General features: G+C 55.7%; 1 protein-coding gene across 1 annotated transcript in view; it reads right to left on the bottom strand.

The window, feature by feature from the left end:
- Positions 1-14,175, bottom strand: part of TNFRSF1B (TNF receptor superfamily member 1B) — a 33,678-nt gene extending 19,503 nt beyond the window's left edge. The window contains exon 1 of the mRNA XM_075550921.1: positions 14,011-14,175. Coding sequence (XP_075407036.1) covers positions 14,011-14,079 — 69 coding nt within the window. The 5' untranslated portion in view covers positions 14,080-14,175. The remainder of the gene's footprint in view (positions 1-14,010) is intronic.
- Positions 14,176-15,044: the final 869 nt, after the last annotated feature.

Here is a 15,044-nt window from a genome sequence, read left to right as displayed (position 1 = left end):
TGGGAGAGGGGCTCCTGCTGTTCATTCAGCACCTACTAGGTGCCAGTCAATGCTGCAAACCCTTGAGGGAATCCCACACCAGCCCCCAAGACAGGTGGGCGGAGTCACTCTATAATCCTCCAGGAGAGGGAGGGAGTCGGGGTGACCCAAGCTGGTCTTTCCCCAGGAAAACCTGAGGTAGCTGGTGCTGAGCTCCACTGCTCCCTGCGTCCCTGCCACCCTGCCAGCCCCAATACCCACCTCCAGCTGAGGCCCGGACTCTTGCCCCACCTCTCTCTCTCTCTCCACACACACACACACACACACACACACACACACACACACACACACATCCAACATGGACCCCTCTGGGCCTCGAATCCACAGGTCTCAAGTCTGACTCATCGTCCTTGGTGAGCACTCAAGAACTTCAGAGTGAGCTGGTTCTGCAGCACAGTCAGGGCAGCCACAGATCAGAGGTGTCCCAGGGTGGGGGAGGGCATGGAGATCAGCAGGCAAGTGAACAGCACACAGGATGGGCACAGGAGAGAGAAGGCCCAGCATCTTAGAGATTCCTCCATAACCTCCTGCTTTCATGGTGGAGGAAATCAGGGCCAAAGGTGGACAAATCCATTGATTAATTGATTCATTCTATAAACATGGACCCCACACCAATGGTGCATCAGGCACAAGTCCACATATTGGGGATAGGGCATGGGTGACATTCAATTCTCTGCCCCCAGGAAGCGCCTACTCTGTGGGGGCGACATAGACATGCCAACATAAAGCTAAACTCACTGGCAAATCGATGCAGGCTCACAGCAACCTTATCTGACAGGGCAGAACTGCCCCCGTGGGTTTCCCAGACTTTTAACTCTTTCTGGGAGTAGATAGCCCCATCTTTCCCCTAAGGAGCGGCTGGCTGGTGGTTTCAAACTGATGAGCTTGCAATTAGCAGTCCAATATATAACCACTACCCTACTAGGGCTCCCCACAAGGACACGGACAGGATAAAGTGTGAGTTGGTAAAAGGAGCTAATAAGGAATAGGCCACAGCATGGTGTGGGAGGGGGAGCTGTAAGAACGTGCCTCGGGCCGCAGTGCTCAGCCAGGAGGCTGGGGTCCCTGGAGCAGACTAGGGAGGTGGGAGGTCAAAACAGCAGCGGAGGCATCCTCTAGAACAGTGGTTCTCAACCTGTGGGAGTCAAACGACCCTTTCACAGGGATCACCCGATCCGTAACAGTAGCAAATTTCCAGTGAAGTAGCAACAAAAATAATGTTATGGTTGGGGGTCACCACCACATGAGGAACTCTGTGAAAGGGTGGAGGCATGAGGAAGGTTCAGAACCACTGCGCAAAGTTGTTACACTTATTATCCCCAAGTTACAGATGAGAAAACTGCGGCTCAAGGGGATTGCCTGGCTTGCCTCCAGTGCTGCGTTTCTTCCCTCACATCAAGCCAGTGCATCAGGCTCTGACTCATCCCAGGAAGATGGGTACAAGACAACCCACTTGGCAACCCTTCTGCTCCGGACAATGAGCCAGCTCCTCCGGGCCTCAGTTTCCTCACATGAAAGTGGGCAGGCGGTGTGGGGCTGCACAATCAGGCCCTTCCCTGGTCTGGGTGCTATACAAAGATGGTATCCCAAGCTAAGCTGCTCCCCAGGCTTCAAAAGTAACGGGGGTAGGGGGCCGTGGGTGGCACATCTACACGCTCGATGGAAAACATTAAAGAGCTGGGAAGTGGGTGGATGGGGCTGGGGTGGCGTGAGGGCAGGCTGAGCAGGTGACCTATAGGAGAATGGGAGCAGAGGTGTCACCTCCCAACTGACTTCATGTGGGGGGGGGGGCGCAATGAACTGGGGGCAGAGGAGCTTGGGTTTCAGGTTCCACCGGCCAGGTGCACGGCTTAGTCCTGCCAGGTCCTGGGGAATTTGGAGGTGTCAGTTACTACTCTCTCTCAGCCTCAGCACTCCTGTAAGAACCAAGTTGGAGCACACCAGCCTGTGTGATCACCAGGTGTCGATGGGATCAGGTATCAGGCATAAAAGAACAAAAAATCATATAATTGTGAATGATGGAAGTGCAGAGTGGAGACCCAAAGGCCATCTGTAGGCAACTGGACGTCCCTTACAGAAGGGTCGCAGAGAGGATATGAGCCAATCAGGGTGCAGTATAGCACCATTGAAACATACAACTTTCCTCTAGTTCTTTAATGCTTCCCGCCCCCCTCTACTATCATGATTCCAATTTGACCTTATAAATCTGGCTAGATCCTAAGATGTACACTGGTACAGATAGGAACTGGAAACACAGGGAATCCAGGACAGATGAACCCCTCAGGATCAGTGGTGAGAGTGGTGATACTGGGAGGGTGGAGGGAAGGTGGGGTAGAAAGGGGGAACCAATTACAAGGATCTACGTATAGCCTCCTCCCTGGGAGATGGACAACAGAAAAGTGGGTGAAGGGAGACGTCAGACAGTGTAAGACATGACAAAATAATAATGATTTATAAATTATCAAGGGTTCATGAGAGAGGGGGAGGGGAGAGAGGGAAAAAACAAGGAGCTGATATCAAGGGCTCAAGTAGAAAGAAAATGTTTTGAGAATGACGATGGCAACAAATGTGCTAATGTGCATGACACACAATGAATGCCTGTATGGATTGTGATAAGAGTTGTACGAGCCCCCAATAAAATAATTTAAAAAAAACAGAACCAAGTTGGACCGCTAATCACAGGTCAGCAGTACGAAACCACTAGCCGCTCCGTGGGAGAAGGGCGAGGCATTCTACTCCCATGAAGAGCCACCGTCTCAGAAAGCCCGGGGGCAGCTGCACTCTGCCCTGCAGTTGCTGTGAGTCTGTATCGACTCGACGGCAGTGAGGCCCTCAGCACCTGCACCTGTGAAACGGGCATCGAGACCCCTGCCTCCCTGCTCTTGGGCTTGTGAGGAGCCAAGTGGATCCATCGTATTATCACGGACTCCTGGTGCCCCTGGTGCATGGAGGGCTTTGGGGGTGATGACACAGTTAGAGGGTTTTTCATAATTCATGTGGGTCCCCAGAGGGGCAGGAAGCTCCAGCCCAGAAGTCAGAAATATGTGTGGGCACGGGGTGGGGGTGAGGGTGGGTGGGTGCTGTTTCCTATGGTTAAAACCAAAACCTGTTGCCGCCACTGCCAAACAAACCCCACTGCACAGAGCACGTCCTGACCCCGTCTGTGTATGTCAGAGCAGACCTGGGCTCCACAGGGTTCTCAATGGCTGTGTTTTGTTTTGTTTTCAGTGATCTCCAGGCCTTTCTTCCAAGGTACCTCAGGGTGGTCTCAAACTGCCCTATCTTTCAGGAGCGACCGCTCATATCTGCTGCCTGCACTCCCTGGCGACCCTGTTGACATCACACACGATCCCGAATGCACGTGTGTCTCCCTGGGAAGCAGGTATGTGGTTGCATGAGCCCCCAAAGGCTAAGAGCTCCTGAGCGTCTTCCGATAAATAGAAAGTGCTGTGCTTGCCAGGCGTGTGGCCATGGGTCACAAGTCCTGAGATGTGTGTCCTCAGCACGAAGGTCCCTGGTGACTACAACCTCCCAAGTCTTAGATTCCAAACCCCATCCCCATTTCCCACCCTCACCCCACCCCGACGCCTCTCACAACTATATGCTGCCAAAGAGCATCCACAAGCCTCAAACTGGGACATCCCAAGTCTCACGAGAGGAACTCGCCACAGTAGGAGCCAGGTCACTCCAAGCACTTTCTGTGACAGGCGCCAAACAAGCAAACAAAACTCCATTGTCGTTGAGTTGATTCTGACTCCCGGCCAGCCTGCGCGTGCAGAGCAGAATGCGCCGGGGAGCTTCCAGGGCTGTGACTTTTCACAAGGACACTGTCAGGCTTTTCTGCTGAACCACCTCTGGGGGGATAGGGAGCCAGCCACCAACCTGCCAGATACCCGAGTGCTGAAGTCCTGGCACCATTCCAGCACATCCTTGTACTAAGAATGAAGATCACCCCCATTGTACAGATGGAGAAGCTGAGCCCGGGCAGTCATACAGGGCAGACTGGCTCTGGGGTCTGGAGGAGCTCTCAGGGAATTGGGCAATCCTGGCACCACTGACTTCCTGTTTGTCCTCTTCCCAGATGAAGACCCTGTGGGTACCCAAGCCAGCGCCCCTCAGTTCCTTCTCCTATTTATAAATAGACAGTGAGAGGGAGGAAGGAAATGAAGGGCAGGCCCAGGACAGGAGGAAGAGGTCTTACCCCAAACCGTGCCATCTGAAAGGACCAAGGTTGTGGCCACTGTGCGGCTTTTCTTCCCACCACTAGACAGCCTTCTCTGGGGTCGTCAAGCCTTTTAAGTTTTTCTGGGATGCCAGTGCCTTGGGAAAGGGGTCTCACTCACAGACCCTCCTGGAGCATCCCTGTGCAGAGGTCCGCTAGCTCCCAGCTACAAGCAGGGGGAGGTCGGAGTGGGAACGAAGAAAGAGGCTTTCGTAGGGAAAGCCCCAAGCCCACCACCATGGAGTCGATTCCAACTCATAGCCAACAGAGGCAGGGTTCCCGAGACCGGGAATCTGGACAGCAGCAGACAGCCTCATCCTTCTCCCACAGCCTGGCTGGTGGATCTGAACCACCAACCTTGCAGTTAACCAACAGCACCACGAAGGCTCCCTTTAGAAAACAGAAAGCCCCCTCCACCCTACATGTATTTTGCTTGTTTGTTTCAAAGAGGGGAGGCTTGTGAAAACATAGGAGGCCTGTGGAGGCAGTGGGTTATGCTTTGGGCTGCTAAGCACCAGGTCCGGCAGTTTGAAACCACCAGCTGATCCTTTGGACAACGTGGATGTGTTCTATTGCGGTACAGAGCTACAGCCCAGAACCCCACGGGGCAGTTCTACTCCGTCCTGCAGGGTCACTGGGAGTTGGACTGACTCGATGGCAATAAGCTTTTTCTTTTTTTTATTAATCATTTTATTGGGGGCTCTTACAAATCTTACAACAATCCATCATTCAGTTGTATTAATCACACCTGTACATATGGTGCCCTCAACATTTTCAAAGCATTTTCTCTCTACCTGAGCCCTTGGTATCAGCTCCTCTTTGTTCCCCTCCCACCCTCGTGAAGGCTTGATCAATGATCTATTACCGTTGTTATTTCGTATCCTACACTGTCCGTGGTCTCCCTTCATTCACATTTTGGAGTGTGAAATATACACAGCATGCTCTGGCCACCGTTGGATGGCCCTGAGGCCCAGGCTGAGTCTTCACTTCAGTCCCGCCAGTTTCCAGCCTCAGTTTTGCCATCCATCAAACGGGGACAAAAACAGTGCCCACTTCGGAAGGCCGTTATGAGTCACCGAGCCAATTGTGTCAAGTGCCCCGTGCTGTCCCCAGCCCATAGTCAGCGCTCAGTTTCTGTGACTCATCGCTCTCCATGCGGCCCGGCCCTGGCCCACAGCAGGTGCCGAAGAGACGGAGACTTGTTCAGCAGACGCAAGCGGTCTGTTTCCAGCTTGTCCGGGCTGACATGAATGAGAACGGGGCAGGAAGCGGGCTTAGAGAGAGTGGGAGGGCCTCCCCCACGCGCGGTGGGGAGCCTGACTCTGAAGTAAGAGTCTGTCTCCATGTGGAGGGGAGGCAATGGGAGAGCTGAGACAAAAGGCACACTAACTGCTGAAAGCACAACTGGCAATTCTCAATAAAAATGTGTTTTGGCATTTTTTGGTTTGGGTCTTTGGTTCAAAATGGTTTTGCTGCCTATGGTTTTTTACAGCTGAGTTCAGGGGCAGAGCACAGTGTAATGAGCTCACTGTCCTGACATGTTGCGATGCTCTGTGATTTAGACTTACTTGAAATGAAGTACAAATGCAATTTCTCTTTTATAGTTTTTTTTTAAGTTTTTGAAGCGTCTATCGCAAATCCTAACAAAGGTTTTGCTCCAGCTAGGGTGGTCGAGCCTTGGTGCCCTGCCATCCCTGCCCCCATAGCTTTCTCTACCACATCATTCCTGACCCGAGAGCCACTTGTCCCAGGCCTGCCCGCCCTGCAGGGCTTGGGCACTGCAGAAGGCCTTTGGGTGGCACTGCCCGAGGGATGCAGGGCGGGATCAGAATATCTACTGGTCAGAAGGGAGACCAGGAAGGATGAGAGCAGAGGCCAAGGGGCCTGGCCAGGGTGGGAGGAAGTTGAAGGGTGGGGGTTAGGGAGAATGGTGTGTGTGTGTGTGTGTGTGTGTGTGTGTGTGTGTGTGTGTGTGTGTGTGTGTAACGGGGTGGGGTTCACGTCATAGCCTCAGAGGCTGAGATTCCAGGGGAGCAGCAAACTGGAGGCCAATGACAGGGTCATCAGGGAGACCGCACATTATAGATGGACATCCAAGCTATAGGGGGAACAAGCGTCCGGGCATCTAGGGAGTCCCGGGAGTCCCCCTAACGAAGGCAGTCTTGGGAGTCCTTTCTCCGCCAGGCGCTGTCCAGTCCAGTCCAGTCTAGTCCAGACCTGGGCCTTCAGAGTCAGGACTACCTGAGCGCTAAAGCTGTACTTGGACCCTAATCTTGCACAAAGTCACCAACTCCTTCCACAGCCCCTTTCAATCCAAAACAAGTCGCCAGAGGCTTCTAAAGCGGGAATGAGGTGGGAAGGGGGTCTTCACTAATCGCTAACCTTTACAGATGCGGCGCCTAGCGTTCTCTGAGGGGCTCAGACTCCTCTGACCCCAGACTCACAGCACCCAGTGGCCAGTCCACCCCTGCAGATTCTGACACACCCAGGTAAGGCCTTTGGAACACCACCACCACCATGGACAGCTCAAAAGACTTGCACACACATGGTCGGTATGTCCCCAAGTCCCTTCCCCTTCCAGCTCACTCCCCCCTGCCCCCCAGCCCACTCATTCACTGAACGGAGGCCACATGGGCCATACCGGGTGCAGGGCCAAGTTCACTGAGCCAGACGGGTGGGCCACTGTCTGGAGGGCAAAAGAAAACAGACAAAAGCCCCTGGGGATTTCTGCCCATCTCAGGTCAGCCCCGGGCCACCACAGCACAAGGGCACAGAAAGGGGGCTTGCTGGGCCTCTCAAGGACAGCCAGCTTCAGAGAGGGATCTGCCCAGGACCCTGCCCATCAGTTTTCCCAGCAGGATGCACCTACTAGTGTCTGCTACCTCCTGTGGGCGGGTGGCGGTCCTCTCTAGACACTCAACCCTTGGTACTAACGCGCTAGCTCATAATAGCCTTCTGATTCCAGGAACCCAGAGCTGGCAGGTTCATTTAGTCTGTCTTCCTCGGGCTTGTCTGTGAGCAGAGGCTCAGAGAGGGAGGGCTGCTTGACCGGCTGGAAGTGTCAAGTTTCCCCCTCTACTCTGCTGTCCCTAGTAGGGCTCACGTCCCCAGGGAAGTGGGGGAGTGCCAAGTTGCTGTGGGGTGTTAACTCTTTCAGACCCCTTGGCTCACAGCCCAGTGCCTAAACCACAGTGCGGTCCACAGCATAGGTGACATGATGACATACAGTGGCAGAAAAGGGCTGTGAGCCCCAGAAGTGTGGGTCCCAGGCGCCGAGCCCCAGCCAGGCAGCGAGAGCCAAGCACGCTGAGCTCTGGGTTCTAAAAGAGGAAGCAGGACTGAGAATCGTGTCCCCACCAAGGTGTCGCACGGGCTGCCTCTGCAAGGAAAGAGCCCCTACCCAGTCTTCCACTCACCTGTGGGTTCCCAGACAGCGAGCCTTTCGCTGCATGCACCAGCATGGGCTTTCCCCCAGTGGGAACCCCAAAGCTCTGGGGTCTGAACTCAGAAAGGTGTTAACTAGGGGCCAGGGACCAGGAGGCAGGAGAGCCATTCAGGATGACATGCAGCCAGCGGACATTGTTGATGACCGCTGGGGCTGGAGTCAAGGCACCGTCCCAGGCAAAGGCCCCTCGTGGCCTTCATCAGACCACTCGAAGCCAATAAAACCCACTGCCAGCCAGTCTATCCAGGCTGCCGGCAGCCCTAGAGGACAGGGTGGAACCGTCACTCTATGGGAACAGAGAGCCTCATCTGTCTTCCTCCGAGCGGCTGGTGATTTCAAACTGCCGACCCTGTGGGAAGCAGTCCAACACACCACCCGGCCAGGACTCCTTTCAAAGTGAATACTTCCCAACACTGCAGGGACAGCACTGGGACCTCCGATAATGAGGGATTCTTAGGCTCAGGGAGGTTATGGAACCTGAGCAGGATCGCACAGCAAGTCGGCGACAGTGCCCGGATGAGAACTCTGGTCTCTTGGCACCCAACCCAGTGCTCCTTCCCCTCGGAAGTCACCTAGAGACTGACGAGTGGACACCAAGATAAGCAGATGTCTCCAGAGGTTCCCTTCTTCAGAGGTTGGAAATGAACCGTGGCCACCAGCTGGGCTCCGCAGGCCAGCCAGTCAGGGGGTGCTGGGAGAGCCCAGGGACAGGGGACAGGAAGCCCGGATGGGGAGAAGTGGGCAGGAGGGAAGCTCTGCTCAGAGGGTGGGCTGTAAGCCACCTAGGCAGGAAGTCAAAGCAGAGGGCTGAGGAGGTCTGCCCGTCAGGTCTCTGGGTCCTAAAGACCTGAGAGGGTCTTGCCTAGGCCTGAGCCCCCGCCTCCTAACCCAGAGGTCAGGTCTGCACCACCACCAGCACCCCACCCCCCAAAAAAGCAAACCCAGATAGCCCCTCACAGCTGGTGAGCTCCCGAATCCATGCAACACTTAGGATTTTTGTGGTTGTCGACTGCAGTGGAAGGACCTACAACAAAGGCCGGGCCATCTCAGCGCTTGCTGCACGCTCAGCGCAGCACCCCTGGCCCCCAAAGCAGTCCGAACCCTAACAGCCGTCCGTGTGCTGAGGATGATTCCCGTTTCACAGAGGAAGAGACTTGCCCAGGTCAGCTAAGTGGAAGCGCAGAGGAGGGGTTAGAGCGGAGGTCTGTGTGCTTCTTTCTTTTTAAAACACTCTGACTGGGGCGCTTACATCTCGTATCACAATCCGTACATTCCTCCAGTGTGCAAAGCACATTTGCTCCTATGCCGCCGTCATCGTTCTCAAAGCATCCTCTTCCCACGCTCTGTGTGCTTCTAAACCAGTGGTTTCCAACCTTCCTGATGCCGCGACCCTTGAATACAGCTCCTCATGTGGGGGTGACCCCCCCCCCAACCAGAACATTATTTTCGTTGCTACTTCATCACTGTCATTTTGCTACTGTGATGAATCGGACGACCCCTGGGAAAGGGTTGTTCGACCCCCCAAAGGGGTCTCGACCCACAGGTTGAGAACCGCTGCTCTAAAGCCCTTCCCAAAACACTCAACAATGCCTCTCCCTGTGCTGGCAGATGGGGCTTCAAACTCCGATCCACCACATGACCACTTGTCTGTCCTCACCCAGAGCACCTCTCTCCCCACCCTGCTCCCCAACCCTGCTCCCTGCCTGGTCCCAGCCAAGCCTGTACCTGCCAGGGCTCCGAGGTGTACACATGCACGCACGCACGCACGCACGCAAACCAATCGGAGCCAAGCAGGAGAGGGGAGAGGAGAGGACTTCAGAGGACAACACCCCTAGCTTCAGTGGACCCATTGGTGTAGGAGAGAAAAGGACAAAGAAGAGGCAACTCTGCCGCCACTGGCTTCCCACACTCTTTTGCCTCCTCGTCTGGGAAACACGGTCAGATGGGTATCTTTGAAGTTCGCTTAGTTACCGAGTACCTACTACGGATCCTAGGCACAGTTCTAGGTGGTTCTAGGTTTGCAACATGCAGAGGCATTTTTAGGAGCCCTGGTGGCGCTGCCAGGGAAGTGTTGGACTCCCAATTGCAAGGCAGGTGGTTCAAACCCGCCAGCCGCTCGGTGAGAGAAAGAGAAAGCTCCAAAGATGGAGAGCCCTGGAACCGACACAGACAGGGTTCCCCTGAGTCCAAATGGACAGGATGGCAGTGAGTTTTTTGGTCTGAGGCTCTTTGATCACCACAACCAAGGTGGGGGCTGGTGAGCAGAGGTGAGAGTCACCGCGGAGCACCCTATGACACCCCAGACCGCTCCCCGCAACCAAGACTCCTCCAGCCCCAAGTGCCAACAGAGCCCAGGCTGAGAACCCCTGATCCAGGCTCTAGGTCTCTGTCATCCTCCAGCTGACAGGAGGAAGTGACAGGACATTAAAAAGCAAAAGACAGATGTCCGGTTCCGAGTGTCGCACAGGAGAATCGTGGCGGTCAGGGATGTGAGGCCCTGGTGGCCAGGTGCTCCCGGTAGGATGCACCTGAGTAGAAATAGGTGGGCGAATGGGACCAGGGGTATCAGGAGACAGAAGGAAAAGCAAGCGCAAAGGGCCTGAGGCAGCAGCATGTGCAGCTTGCTCAAGGGGCAGAGAGGCCACCAGGCCAGCGCAGAGCGGTGACTGTGCGGCACCCGAGCTCTACCTGCCATGCTTGAGCCAGTGTTTGGGAGGCAACAGTTTGACATTCACGGTGATGGGACAGACGGTGCACGCACAACACGACTCATGGCGTCCGTTTCACCCAGTGGCACACCTGACAAATGTCGAATGGGGAACTTTTGTATCATATCTAAATCCCACGGCCAACTCACTGCCTTCGAGTCGATTCTGACTCATAGCAACTTTGACAACAGAGAGAGGAGACTGCCCTAGTGATAGCCTCAAAGGCTATAAAATCTTTCCAGAAGCAGACGGTCACCTCTCTCAACTGTGGAGCGGTTGCCGGGGTCAAACTTCTGGACTTTCAGGTAGCAGATAAGCTCTTCACGCGTGTGCGTGTGTGTGTGTCTGTGTGTGTGTGGTGTGTGTGTGCGTGCACACATATCCATGTGTACACACGTGCCACAGACAGTGCGGTTAGGAGCCCACTGCTTACCGCTGTGCCTCCAGGCCTCCTCACGGATGCACACGCACCATTCAAAACAAGACAAAACTCCCCCCTTAAAACTGCCTTCGGCCACTCTTCCAAGGAGCCCTAAATGAATGGTCACATCTGTGAAAGGTCACTTAGCCCTGGGGAGGGATGGTGCCTGGGGTGGGGGTGGGGGATGAGGGGAGTTCCACTTCCAAGTGCCAGAGTCTGCGACAACAGGCTCTAAGCTGTGTGTTCAGTATCTTTCCCATGAGGAGGACAAGTGAGGTGCACATTGTGTACCCCCAGCTCCTCAGCTTGGCCCAACTCACAAAGGCAGTGAGGGGCAGAGCCTAGGGATGACAGCATAGGGCCTGGAAGGAGGAAGCCAGGTCATGGCACCCCCCCACCCACCCAGGGACCCCAGAACCCAGCTTGGAGTTGGTGCTCAGGAGTGATGGAGGGATGGATGGATGGATGGATGGATGGATGGATGGATGGATGGATGGATGGATGGATGGAAGGCAGGCAGGCAAGCACCTGACCACCTTAGCCAGCATACAGGTCTCCCCTCTGGGATATGGCCAGGCACAGGGGAGAAGGCAACAGGTAACCCCAGATCACCCAGCTCCACCCAGGCCAACCAAGGAGCTTCCAACCTCTCCTCCAACCCCAGATGGCCCAGGTCCTCGGGGGAGAGGGAGGGGGTATGAGGAGGCAAACATTGGTCTCTCAGCCTCAAGTCTTCCCAAGATGAACTAAAGGCCGACAGGTGGGGTCCCCTCACCTTCCTCCCCAGCCAGCCAGCCATGGTCCTGTCCATCCCCAGCAGAGGGCACCAAAGCACTCGCCTACCCCGGCAGCTTGTCTGGGAATTATTTCTCAAATAAACGAACAGCCAAAGGAAATGAATGAATGATGCATCTCTGATAAGCTGGAACATGCAGCTTCTGATAAGGCAAAGCCAATGGCAAAGGGAGCTTGCTTCAATTGCCAAACCTCGGTCTTCTCGGAGCTCTTTCTGTAGTCCAAGTTCATAAAATCTCAACTATTTCAACAAAAAAAAATCTCAAGTAGAAAGAAAATGTTTTGAAAATGGTGATGGCACCATTTGATGTTGGCACAAGAACATCCATATGTGCTTGACACGATGGATGGATGGAGGGATTGTGATAAGAGCTGTACAAGCCCCCAATAAAATGATTTTTTAAATTATGATGGCAACATATGTACAAATGTACTTGACACAATGGATGGATGGATGGATGGTGATAACAGCTATAATTTTTTTAAAGCTCAATTATACAGAGTGTACTGTATGTCCGCGACCGGTCTAGGGCAGGAGGGGGTCATGGGCCCTGAGGAAGCTATCGTGAAACTTTGAATCAGACAGACCTTCAAACAAACCCACCTACCCCACTCTACAGCTCTATGATCCACACAAGTTGCACATCTGAGCCTCCGTTTCCAGGTCTCTAAATGGGAATGCCTCTACCCATCTCTGTCAGTCAGGTTGCCTTCAGTGAGGTTTCTACCAGATCTTACAGTAAATCACCCAGCACAGAGTTTGGCACTTAGGCGGGTGAAGGTGGGACCACTAAGCGGGGCCTGGCAAAGGCAGACAAGCCATCCAGTCATCTTAGGGTGACATACACATGTAGGGGCGGGGACGACTGGACACCTTGCTGGCACCTGGGAGCCACAGGAGGTTTTCCAAGTCTGAGCAGAGCCTCCCCAGGAGTACTGCCCAGGGCATGGGGGCAGGAGGCCAGTGACCATGGGGGAGGAGGCTCTGCTCTGACAACGGAGTTGCTGGTCAGGAGGGAGGGCGCTAGGGAAACATTCCTCAAGCAATTCTAGCACTCTGGCCAGGTGTCCTGAGGAAAAGCCCACTACGTCAAGGTTCACACGCCCCTGGAGCCACCCAAAAGGGCCAAACTCAGCAGTAGTAAACCCCACCCCCTAAGAGACCTTGGTCTAGGGCAAGACCCTGCCAAGAGGCTGGAGACCACAGCCATCAAGATCAGCCACTCTCTTGACCCCAAAGTCTACCTAGGACCTGCCCTACGCTCAGGTCAAGCTCCAGGGCAGCCCCAGGACCTACTCCCGACACCCACGGTGGGTGAGTCGATTCTGCTCTGACAGCCCCCAACTTCCGTCCTCAAGAACTGGACCCTAAAACTGTCTCTGGCTTTGCATCAGCAAGTCACCGCACGCCTGTCATAGCAGGGGCCCAGACCACTTCCCCTCCCTCGTCCCCATCAAGACCTCTCCATGAGTAAGCATAGCACAGGACCTTCCCGGCAGATGGGGGCAGAGGGGCTGCTCACACACCTTCCCCAGCAGGAGAGGAACCTGCAGCCTTCCAAGAAACACACGAAATGCCAGGGTTCCTTCTTGGTAAATGGGATGACCCTGCTTTACCAAACCCTAAGGACAGTCAAGCAAGACACACACACACACTGTCAATCCCTTTTTAGTCTCCCCCTTGTCACACAGAGGTCTAGTGTGGGGGGAAGGTGTCCTTCTGACATCAGCTCTGGGACCCCTTGGAAGCCATCTCTCCCTTGATAACAGGAGCCAGTCTCCCTCACCTCCCCTTCCCCAGAGCTCCTTCCAGGACAACACTCGCTCCTCCCTCCCACCCCAGAGCCCACGGGAACAGGCTCTGAAATGGTCCCTGGACACACGCAGGCGGTCCGGGAGGGAAGGCCGCCTGTCATCCGGTGCCCTCACTAGGCACCGACTGCACATTTGGCCCCGGGCTCAGCCCAGGAGGCTCAGGGTTTCTAAGAAAGAGGAAAACCACAACTCAGAGAAGCCTGAAGCAGGCACCAGGGCCCAGGCCTTGGGGCAGCGCCCCAGTGGGAAGGTCGAGCTAGCACGAGTGAGGGATGCGGAGGGTCCAGGGTCTCGCAGGAACCAAGCCAGAGTCCACTGGCTGGCCCCCAAAGCCCTGGTCTAGGCTCTGGTAGGTGGGTGGGGCGCCCCTCCCCAGGGGTCCTGGCTGCTCCATTAGGCTTTATGGGGGACCAAAGTTCCACCCGGATCGCACGTGTGCTAGGTGGGTGGACCCGGGGTCCCTGGAGGCACGCACTTCTCGGTCCCCCGGGGCACCCCCTCACCCCTGCGCACCAGCAGGTGGGCATGAAGGCTGCGCTCCCTCGGGACTGAATGAGTCACTCACCTGGGCGGGCGCAAAGACCCCAAACTGCAATCCGACAGCCAGAGCCGCCCAGAGGGCAGCGGATGCCATGCTGCGGACCGCGGGTCCGCCCTGCCCGGGCCCTCGCCGCTCCGCGCTCCGGGCTCCGCAATCCGGGCTCCGCGCTTGGCGCCCGCGCCGCGCACTGCTTGCCGCCCCGACTGAAAGCGAAAGCTGGCGCCGGAGGAGCTGGAGATCAGGCGGCTGGGCGAGCAGCTAGGGCGGGGCTTCTCACGACCCCGCCCCCACGCAGACACTTGTCCCCGCCCACACGACCCCCACCCCCACCTCGAGCTGTTGAGCACGGTGACTGGACTCACGCCCAGGGCTGGCCCTACCCCACGCACGGAATGGAAGTGGGCCTCGCAGCCCTCAAGGGCCCCGCATGGTCCTTCTAGCTAGAGCTCACCCTTCTCAGTGTGGGATGAGAAGCCCACTGTGGGGACGGACTCTTCTCCTGTTGGGGACTGCCTGAAGCGACCTCTCAGCCTACCCGCGGCCTGCAGTGGGGCGCAGAACTTTCTGGAGGGGCTGAGGGTTCCAGACCGTTCACGCATTCAGACTCTAGAGCCAGGCCACCCGGTTCGGGATCTGCACAACCTCCTGGTGGTGTTCTCAAGACTGGACTAGCTAAAGCCTTCAAGCAGCCCTGCTGGCCCAGCGGGAGGAAGCGCTGGACTGCGGGTGGGGCTGGGGGGCTGTAGGGGCACTTGATCATCTGTTTGTGTGAGGATTTACAGCCTGAGGCACTGACTTAGTTTGACTCAAAGGCCATGGTAACAAACCAGTTGCCTTGAAGCCCATGCCAACGCACGCTGCCCCATCTGTCACAGTAAAACACCGCCTTAGGGGTTTCGTGGCTGTAACCTTTGAGGAAGCAGGTCCTCCAGCTTTCCTCCCTAGCACCACTCTCCCACTGCCATCCAGGCGATTCTGGTGGTCTAGTAGGTTACCCGCAAAGGCGGCAGTTCGAAGCCGCCATCTGCTCCATGGGAGGAAGAGGAGGCTTTCTGGTC

Source organism: Tenrec ecaudatus, chromosome 1 (assembly GCF_050624435.1).
Source record: "Tenrec ecaudatus isolate mTenEca1 chromosome 1, mTenEca1.hap1, whole genome shotgun sequence".
Classification (NCBI taxonomy): domain Eukaryota; kingdom Metazoa; phylum Chordata; class Mammalia; order Afrosoricida; family Tenrecidae; genus Tenrec; species Tenrec ecaudatus.
This window is presented reverse-complemented; position numbering and strand designations above follow the sequence as displayed.